The sequence below is a fragment of the Oncorhynchus mykiss genome, chromosome 9, assembly GCF_013265735.2.
Source record: "Oncorhynchus mykiss isolate Arlee chromosome 9, USDA_OmykA_1.1, whole genome shotgun sequence".
Taxonomy (NCBI): Eukaryota; Metazoa; Chordata; class Actinopteri; order Salmoniformes; family Salmonidae; genus Oncorhynchus; species Oncorhynchus mykiss.
The window spans coordinates 60,038,565-60,049,154 of record NC_048573.1 but is presented as its reverse complement, the minus strand read 5'-3'; the positions used below and the strand labels follow the sequence as shown (position 1 = coordinate 60,049,154).

General features: G+C 41.9%; 1 protein-coding gene across 8 annotated transcripts; it reads right to left on the bottom strand.

The window, feature by feature from the left end:
- Nucleotides 1–1,699: 1,699 nt before the first annotated feature.
- LOC110532560 (POU domain, class 6, transcription factor 1) lies at nt 1,700–10,233 on the bottom strand. 8 transcript variants are annotated; one of them, XM_021616552.2, is made up of 12 exons: nt 10,058–10,233; nt 8,428–8,523; nt 7,874–7,918; nt 7,014–7,230; nt 6,709–6,863; nt 6,115–6,376; nt 5,714–5,991; nt 5,364–5,483; nt 4,886–5,137; nt 4,601–4,736; nt 4,257–4,425; nt 1,700–3,805 (listed from the first exon to the last, which is right to left on the bottom strand). In XM_021616552.2, exons 2-12 carry the CDS (start codon nt 8,479–8,481, stop codon nt 3,457–3,459), a joined length of 2,037 nt encoding a protein of 678 aa, XP_021472227.1. In that variant the 5' UTR covers nt 8,482–8,523; nt 10,058–10,233; the 3' UTR covers nt 1,700–3,456. The 8 variants fall into 8 exon arrangements, with proteins under 8 accessions (XP_021472227.1, XP_021472229.1, XP_021472226.1 ...); XM_021616554.2 differs by lacking the exon at nt 10,058–10,233 and adding an exon at nt 9,482–9,864 and having other exon boundaries at nt 5,714–5,988; XM_021616551.2 differs by lacking the exon at nt 10,058–10,233 and adding an exon at nt 9,482–9,860.
- Between the last annotated feature and the right edge of the window lie 357 nt (nt 10,234–10,590).

The window sequence follows — 10,590 nt, the reverse complement described above, 5'->3', positions numbered from 1 at the left end:
TCCAATCAGTAGTTGACTTGGACTGAAATAGATGCCATTACTCATTTTGGATGCCGGACCTGTGTATACTTAGGTGCAGGAGCTCCACAATACTTTTGAGCTAATATTCTACAAGAGAAACAGGAGTTCAAGTAGTAAAACATTTGAGGTGCTGGTACTCAGCTTTGGTGAGCTCCTGCCCAAGTCAAGCATTGTGTCCAAAATGAAAAACATATTGAACATTGTGCAATACGAATGGGATAATTAACAATGGGATTTAAAAGTGTTTTCTAACATTTGTTATTATAATTATAATAATATTATTAATAGCAGCATTATTTGTTATTTTATTACTGTTGTTACCATAATAACTACCTAGTAATCATTACTTTTAATGCTGCTAACAATAATGTCAATCCTATATTATCTGCTATAAAGGCGATTCACTTTTTTCCTTTTTCATGTTGTTAAACAAAATTCTAGGTCTGCTAACATTTCCTCATAAAATGTTTAACTTTTCAACCATTTAAAAAAAAAACATTTTCAATGCGAGACCTTTATTTTGAATGGAAATCACCGAGGTCACTTCCTTATTTTTGCTAGGTCTTGCTTATTCTTGCTGGCAGAATGGAGGTGTCTTCTGTCACAGTTTCTTCTTCTTGTTCTGTAGATTTTAAATGGTGGTTGGCAACCAACTTTAAAGGTGCATTATCGTCAACTGGACTGTAGTGTGGAAAAGAGACAGGGAAGGTATATTCTAAACCCTACCCATTAAACCCCCTAGAGTTGATGTCTGTGCCCCGTGGAAATCCAATTAGCACAATAAAAAAATCCCCATACAAATCCGTCTGTTTAAACTAGAGATAACTTTTTGCATGGGCTGCGTCTCAATCCATGGAATCTGCCTATGTTGGAGTTCCGCTGCGGTGGCAGAGCTACAGCAGTGTTTGTCAGACCATGAGACATCCTGAAAATCGGTCTTCTAGCGAAAACGGCTGTAGCGTCTAAACGGTTTGGGCTACACACTATGAAAAGGAGAGACTCCTGGCGAGAACATTCATCTCATTCCCCTCTACTCCCACATGAGCTGGTACCCAGAGGAACCTCGCAAATACCCCCATCTATCTCATCCTAAACAGGCACTGCAAAATCTCATACAATACATTGTATCTGCTCTGTGACACAAATTAATTTAAGCTCATCAGTGCTCATTACCTCCTCCATTCATTCTACAGCCAAGACTATGGCCAGCAACTCAACTCAATTTGTAACTGCCATCTTAAACTCAGGAACTCTAAAAAGCTGCACCTGTCCTCCCTATTTTATGGTCCTTAGATTCATCAGTGAATATATTCAAGAAAGCATGTGTTCTTACATGTTCACTTCAAATATTTACTGGATTCTATGGTGTTCTAACCAGACTAGTTTTTGTGGCACAAGCACACGATCGCCACCTACTGCATTTAAGTGGAAAATAATTTACGGTTGCCTTGTCCGAAATTACCCGTTTTGTAGATCTGAAGAGACGGGATAGGTGTGAAATAAGGCAGAAGCTCCATATATCCAGGATTTTAGATCTTTGGAAGCCTGGCTAGAACCATAATGCTTATGCAAAGGCATATGTTGTAGAGAAGTGACAAGTGATTCATATAAATCACATAAGAACAAAGACATAATTAAGTCAAGAGTCATAGTGGTACACAATACAATAACACATGGGAGGTTTTCAGTAAGCATTTATTAATATTTGGCAGAGAATGCCATGATCCAAAATTATCCAACAGTTTAATCACTAATGATTTCACACAGATTCAAAAAAAAATGTAATGTAATGTAATTGGTCACGTACACATATTTTGCAGATGTTATCACAGGTGCAGTGAAATGCTTGTGTTTCTAGCTCCAACAGTGCAGTAATTCAGCTGTATTCAGTAATTCAGATGTATCGCTGGTTTTATACTGCACACATTTTCATATGCCCAACATGAACAAAATGATTAGTAGAATTAGTTTAATTCTTAGAACTACACTATTAAAATGTGTTCACCTACGATTTGCATTTGCATTCTGTCATCTCAAAATTCAGACAGACAATTCACTGGTGAACATTTTAAAAAGTTGTAGGTTATACCTCTGAAATGGCAGTTGTGTATGACTAACATAACACAGGATTCATATAACAGTTATTTTCTTTCTCTCTGAAAACACATTGTCAATCTTAAAAGGAAATTATGAGGAACAAATTAATTCTTACACTGCTCAGCATGGCATATCACAGACAGACAAATCATATGCATTTGGGCCAGAATAAGGTATTGTAGTTTATTCTCTTTCTTTGAAATACCACTGCCTAAAGTAAATATCACCTTACAAAATTAATGCTCATGGCGCACAGAAGATTGATCGTTAAAACATTTACTTATCAACCACTTAAATAGGATGGGTAACCAGTTGGTATTTGCTACAGATAACTTTAAAGTCACTAAAGTGCAAAGAATTACAAGGTTAAATAAAAGGGATGGCAAGCCATCAGTCCTTCCATTTTGTTTGTCCCTAATTGACCATTCCTTTCAGTGGAGAAACCGTATTTTCTATGAATCAAAAGTACAATATCTGAATCAATGCATTTACATAGTCAAGTTGTCTTATTCAATCAATTTGATTAATTTGATGATTTGTTTATGTTATGTAAGTATTTTCAATACACAGTACACATTCAACAGCACTGACGCCTGACTCATTTGAGACGGGGGATGTTTTCAACTCTTTTCACTCTGTATTGTCTGCTCATAGACCAAGTCATCTGTTAACTATTTAAAACAATAGATTTGTAAGTGGCTTTTACAGATTAACTCGTCTAAATGACAACCTTTACAATGGTAAACTTTTTCCGACTCAGAATACTTTCATAAAGTATTAGGACTACATTCACACATTACACATACAGAATCACACAAACTTAATAAAGAGGTACAAATTCCAAAACTATTTTGGTGGCACCAGCATAATATCTGAATGGAGCAATTTGATATTGTACAACTGTAACAATGTAATGTAACCAAATATTTTTTGAGGCATGTGCCACACAATTCACAAAAACGTTCTTGTAAGTGTATAAAACCACTTATCAAATTTCATCCATTGTTTCACATAACATGGTATAACAATAAATGAAACAAGAGGTTGTCAAACTGATAGAGGATTTGTGAACATTAAACCCCATCACGTTTCACATGCAATGTCTTTTTCTCTCTCTCCCACACACACAAAAAATATGGAGATCAGTGAGTATTCTGTCCCATATAGTAAGACTCAGTTCAAGAGTCATTCAGTGTCTTTCATTTTCTTCCCAAAGTCCATATAATTTGAAACTTACTAGGGTTTTCTGTTTTACTGTCTTTACAAAACGTTCTTCTTTAGCTGATTATCCTGTTCTGCCAACTTCCCCACTAGTCCACACCTACTTACTGCACAGGCTTACAGCTGAACCTGAAACGCATTGATCTTGCTGGTGTTCTTCAGTGTCTGCCGCCTGTTGCAGAACCATACGCGGACAACCTCACGGTCGTAGTTGAGCTCCTTAGCAATTTCCGTAATCTCCTGGCCCGTGGGCAGGGCATTCTTCTCAAAGTAGGTGTTGAGCACTTCGATAGCCTGCGGGGTAAAGCTGGTGCGACGCTTTCGTTTCTTGGACGGCTCACCACCCACAAACTCCATTAGATTCTGCTGACCCTTCTGATTCCACAACTCAGCTTCGGCCAGCCATCGCTCCAGCACAGGCTTCAGCTTTTGAGCACTCTTAGGTGTAATGTCCAGCTTCTCAAACCTGCAAGAGGCAACAGAGGAGCAACAACTTTTAAACTAATTACACAGTAGGCGTTGATCAACCAGATTGTACCCGACATCTACTCTTCAAAATAACACCTAACCCCATTTCATCTGGTCTCTAACTATTTTCAAGAATCTAATTTCTTCTTAACTTTTTGCTTAAGGAGAAACATAAGAAATACAGCAAGAACATTTGCAATAACCTTTTAGAGGAATAGCAACTTTGATTAACTTGCTTCTTAAGTCTATAGTTAAAGAAAACATTTCAGTTAAGAAGACATTTCTTCTTAAGGTTTTCCTACGAGTTCGAAGACTTTCAAAATGTAGCCTTTGAACTACATTGTCCATAGCATACCAACATACACTATTTATCATATTTGATAGGTTTCTGAAATCCATTCTATCTACTGTGCTGGGATGCCACCACCCAGTAGGTCAGAGGAGTTTACCTGCAGATAGCAGACTGACTGTAGGCCGGACCCTCTGTAGCCGTGAGGGCCTGTCCCACTTGTGTCTGCGTCAGCCCCAGGGATAGCCGGCGGATCTTGAAGTTCTTGGCAAACTCTCGAATCTCTTCCAGATTAATGCCCTCCTCATCTGTGCCCCCTTGCTGTGGCTCTTAAGATGGGAAGAGACAAACAAGAATAAATATCAAACTACTTGTAAAACAAGATCAATGTTTGGAGAGAACATGTGCTTTTTCTTGGCCAGGGCTCGCTTGAAAAATATGTTCAATCTCAATGTGAATTTCCTTTGTTAAATAAATGGAAAGTTAAAAAGTGAAACTACGCACTGCTGACGAGCTGGCTGACAGTGGGTGTGTCTCCACAGGTTATAGGGAATGAGGAGGAGATTGGAGTGACTGTCTTCATTGCAGACGGTTGTGGGGCGATGACCACAGGTGACTGTGTAACTGTTGTTACCTGAGCCTGAGGGGAAATGTCAATGTCAGCAATGGGTTAATGGTTACATCCAACAAAGACCAACCATTTCCAGTTTAACCAAATGTTCACACAAAATATAACCACTCAAAAGCACTCATAGGGACAAATGAATGGAGGGAGAAGGCCTACAGTACCTGAGTGCTGGGCTTGGAGAATGTCACAGGAGCACTAGGCTTAGGCATTACAGCTGCAGATGTGGGGACTGTAGCAGGTCCATTCCCTATGGTGGCAATGATCTGTCCCTGGGTGTTCAGAACCAGCTGTGGCTGGACTGTCTGCACCTGCAGGCCTTGCAGACCCTGGAGGCCCTGGAGATTCAGAGTCTGAGTAGCAGCCCCTCCAGTCAGTGATGCAGGGTTCAGCATCAGGGGGATGGTTCCAATCACCTGGAGGCCACATTGAAGAGAATTAGGTTATGTATTTGTCAGTAACACTGTACAACAAGTTATAGGACATAAGGGTTTAAAGAGTTCTTTATAAACTTAATTATCAGTTTATATACAGTTTATAAAACTTTTATAGACAGTTAAAACCTCTTGGTTAAAATAGTTTGATTCTTAATTTAGTGCTTGCTAAATAGTGAGCTTGTTAAATATTTGCATGTTTGCACACCTGTCCCTGTGCGTTGGTGATGATCTGGCTGGTGATTCCGGACATGGCACTGGTGAAGATGGGAGTGGAAGTAAGGGCGCTGATGAACTGAGGCTGAGCCCCTAAAGACGCAGCACTGATCTGGGGAAAGAAACGGAGGCATCCAGCTTATTCTACTGTCGATAATGTGATCATTTTGAATACAAAGTATATTCATGTGGATTAGGTTCTTTGCTCAAGTTATTCACAGACATGTCCAAACTTTGAAGTAAAAAACATGGCTTGCTGACTATCTTTTCCAAACACACACGTCTAGGAAAGAAAAACAAATGCATACACATCACAATAACAATAGAGAAACACATTCTTACAATGGCAGGATTGATGGAGAGGCCTGCAGACTGGAGTGTTGCCACAGACACGCTGGGCTGAGAGACGGCTGGCATGGCCTGGCCTAGTTGGGCTGCAGTCACCTGCGAGTTCTGCTGAGCCTGCTGCATAGCTGCCTGGACCTGCTGTAGTGATGCTGTCTGAGGCTGGAAGACTGTCTGCTGAGCCTGCTGCATAGCTGCCTGGACCTGCTGTAGTGATGCTGTCTGAGGCTGGAAGACTGTCTGCTGGGGCTGGACAGAATTTAGCACAGTGGCTGCTGGGAAAGAAGAGAACAAACATACAGGTAAAGGTCCATGTGGTAGCCAAATAAATCTTGACTGTTGATTCAATGTTGATTAATGCTTTGCATTCTGAGGTGTGTATCTCTGCCATGTCTTACTTTGCAGCCCTTGTAAGCCTTGCAATCCTTGTAAGCCTTGCAAGCCAGCAAAGGGTAGTTTGAGGAGGCTTCCGGCCTGGCTGGCACCTGAAATGCCAGGGAGTGTGGCTACGTTGCTGGTGGGGAAGGTGAGGACAGCGAGGCCTCCTTGGCCCCCCATGGACCCTGCCATGCTGATGGGGATGAGCAGGGGCTGGGCCAGGGAGCCTGTCTGGGCCATCATCCCCGTCATCAGAGTGGCCAGACCCTCCTGGGTCAGAACCTACAAGAGGAGGGAGGATCAAGAGGTGGGAGAAGGGGGAGGAGGAGTGAGGTGGGAGGAGTGGGAGCAGGGGGAGGAGGAGGAGGAGGGATATGAGGTGGAAGGAGGGGTATGAGGTGGTAGGAGGAGGATGAGGGGTAGAAGGAGGAGGTGGTAGATGGTAGGAGGAGGAGGAAGAGGGTTATGAGGGAGGAAGAGGTAAGATCCAGACAGGTAGAGTGTGATGCATGGGAGAGGAAAAGGAGAAGAGGGTGGGGGAAAAAAAATAAACAGGATGACCGATGACTACACTAAAAGTAGTTGAAAAGTTATTTTTGTTTAATTGTTCTCACCTGTTGACAGCCCTGCAAGCCCTGTAAGCTCTGCACAGTGATGGGCATGGTGGTCTGTGACTGCGACAGGGAGACGCTGATGGGAACTGCAGTCTGTGCTAGAGTCTGGACACCAGAGTCTGCAGACTCCACAGACACCACCTGGTCCTCCAGCACTGACAGCACAAAGAGAGAACACACTGCTATTCTACCATCAGCACACACCACACCTCACTCTTAAATTCTGTTTTTAAAACTGAAATATTTTTACACTGGAACGGTAAACAAAATGTAGTATAATCTGTATTGCATGGAATCTAACCTACCATATCGGTATCCTACAAAGGGCTCACCTACTCCCCCAGCGTTGTGGGGTGGTCTCTGGCTGTCCTGCATGCCTGCCTCAGGTTCCTCCGTGGCCTGATTACCCCCATCTTCACCCCCCGAATCAGTCCTCCCATCAGGCACTGAGGATGGAAGAGAGGCTTGATCTACCTCCACTTCCAGGACTCGGATCGTCTCATGACCAGACATCACTATCACCTGCACAGCATTGGAGAACACAACACAAGACCAGGGTCCGCATTCATAAAGTGTCTCAGATCATAACGGATAAGATGGACAGAAGGGACCTGATCCTAGATATGCGCTCCTGAGACGCTTTATGAATAGAAGTCACGCAACTATACACAATAAATGACACATCATCATCTATTCTCAGCAGCGTGGATGTTTTTGTTCCGAGTCATGAAGAGGAGGGCCGAGAGGTAATCATGTAGTAATAATACAATGATATGGTATTAATATCCAACTAGGCTCAGTATCGTTCCACTGATGTATTGAGTTAAATTTAGTACCGTTCAGTCTCAACCTATTGAGACAACTCAGGTAGAGGACCATGTGTATTGGTTACACGTGGAACAGAACATGAGTTTACACATGAGCAAACCATGCCATAGGAGTATGACCTGTCATAGTTCTTGTCAACAGTGGCAGACAGCTAGTCCCTATCTGTACCATATCCTAATTATCCAATTTGTATATCATTAGTAAATATAGCAAAGCAAACACATGATGTATGAGTGGATCCAGCCATGAAAGATGTGAAGGAGAGGCTGGGAGAAAACCTGAGCTGGAGAGAAAGGTGCAGACAGAGAGTGCAATGCAAGAAAGAAGGGATGCATACCTGGTTGTCTTTGGCAGGGTATTTCAAAGTGCAGGAACCTAATGGCTGAAAAAATACTTCTGCAGTCAGACAGTGAATGGCTAAGGAGAACAGAGAGGCCAAGCACACACGTTAGGGCACAATGCACACAAATGAGAGAAAAAAAACATGACTACAACAAAACAACAAAGATCAGCCAACAAGCAGCTCAAACAATGCTTTCTGAGAGCCCCGCTCGTAATTCAAAAAAGACATTGCTTTAGTTAGCTGACTATGAGTGCAAAGGACACAGATGGAGTAGACATACACAATGAATCAATAAGCATGACAAAGTAAAGCAGAAACCTTAGGAGTGTTACCGAATCAGTATTAATTGATGACATTTGGTTAGCTACTATGTCAACCTCAAGATTATTGTGTGGGGTTAATCATTCCAAATACATGGTGACATGGATGTGGCAATAGCTTATGACACGGGACTATGAAGCAGAGGCAACACAGAGAGTTAGGACATTTGGGCAGGGGTGTATAACTGATGTGAAATCATGTAGTGTTTGCAAAGCAGTTAGTGGTACCTGTTCATTGACAGTGAGGGGCGCATCAGTAGCAGGGAGATCCTGAGGATCCATGGTTTAGTGCTCTCACCACCAAGCAGTCATTGTCTTGACATTCTGAGTAAGGAAAGATAATACTGTACCATCAAAACAACCAGGTATTAGGCTTGCCTATGTGAATAGTTCTATCCCCATCTATGTGGTGTGCTGATATTTTTTCTATTAAATCTATGAAGTAGGCCTAATGGTTGGAGACATTTGTGCTACTCTAGATGAAACTATTATTATTATTATAGCTATGTAAAGAATGACTGTTCAATAGCAAACCGTCAAGCACTCCCACATTAGTGTCTTATGGGCCTATCTAATACTGTGACAATTTGGTTTCTAGCTGGAGTTATGGGGTATAAAAACAACAAATCATATGATGCCACATAAGTGACAGCAATATAAATAGAAGTCACACCTAGGATATTTAGTCCAGTGTACTTGTATACAGGGGGCTACTGGGGTGCACACACGGTGATAATAATAGACTGTATTACTTGATTTATGTCTTCATGACAAATTAAACATATAATGCACCAAGAATTGGCAGCTTCTTGATCATAAGCGGCCTAGAAAATACAGGCCCGCCTACGTCCCCAACAAATCTAGCCTTTTAGAATGATTATAGCTGACAAATGACTATCCGAAATGTTTATATTTTGACGTAATATCAAAAAGATCAGTCGCGCGAAGCACACCACAACACAGAAATTATAGATCTGTCAAAACTTCGTCAGGTGTTGATCCCCGTACTCTGGCCACTCCTAATCTAGCCCCAATAAATCTCGCCGTGTAACCTATTTGAGGACACGATGTTACCCATAAAATATGCGCGACAAAAAAAAGACCCGCAATTCCATGCTTGGGGACTGCATTTGATGTATTTCCCTCTATTTATCATAAATATATAAATTATGCTAATTAAGAGCATTGCATATTAACGAAAAAAACTCATTTCCTTTCGCCATTTCGTCGCGCTATATAGCCAATGGTAATCTTACGCATGCTATTTTAGCAAACAACTTACCGTAAAAAATGTCTTATTTCTGTGGTTCTCCCCTTTTAAAAAGCTTTTCCACAGTTTGTTTTAGTCACACATAATTAAAAATGCATCTCACAGCACCAGTCAGGCGCTAAGGCTGCACACAAAATATATATTTGCATTGATAAGGAGGGTTGGCAACGTGAGGATCCTTTCTTTCTCAATATTTAATGACGGTCCTTTGGTACTGCAATTCAGATTACCCACATATTCCTCCATATGCCTCCTAAAAGCGACTTCTGCTGTAAAATCCACCAAAATGACTAAAAATGTGGCCTTTAGCACTACGTCATGAACATAATTTATGCAAGGAAAATCTTGCATTGAAAAATGTCGGCCTCGACTCTAGAGGAGCCATGGCTGCCTTAAAGCGACAGTGCATCTTTAAAATTATATGCAGTATATGATCGAGGTGAAATCTATTTAAATGAATGGTGTCCGAATGCACTGCTGTATTAAAGCAATTCAGAACTAACTTGTTGACATGTTCTGTTGCAGATTCAAAGCCAGCTAACTCGTTGCAGAATGTATCCATAATCATGAATGAATAAGCATATTTACTTGACAACAATGCACCCATCAATCACGTCAAGCCTCCTGAGTGGAACAGCGGTCTAGAGGCGTCACTACAGATCTGGGCTCAATTCCGGGCTGTGTAGAAGCCGGTTGCGACCGTGAGACCCATGAGGCGGCGCACAATTGGCCCAGCATCGTCCGGGTTAGTGGAGGGTTTGGCGGGCTCTAGCGACTCCTTGTGGCGGCCAGGCTCATGCACGCTGACTTTGGTCACCAGCTGTACGGTGTTTCCTCCAACACCTTGATGAGGCTGGCTTCCGGGTTAAGAGAGCAGTGTGTCAAGAAGCAGGGCGGCTTGACGGGGTCGTGCTTCGGAGGCTGCATGCCTCTCTACCTTTGCCTCTCCAGAGTCCGTGTGGGAGTTGCAGAGATGGGACAAGACTGTAACTACCAATTGGATATAACAAAATTGGGGAGAAAAGGGGGTAAAAAAAAATAAACAAAAAAATGTATTATGTCAAATACCTGAACCCCAACAATTCAAAGAAAAATAAATAGTTAACAATGCATACAGATGC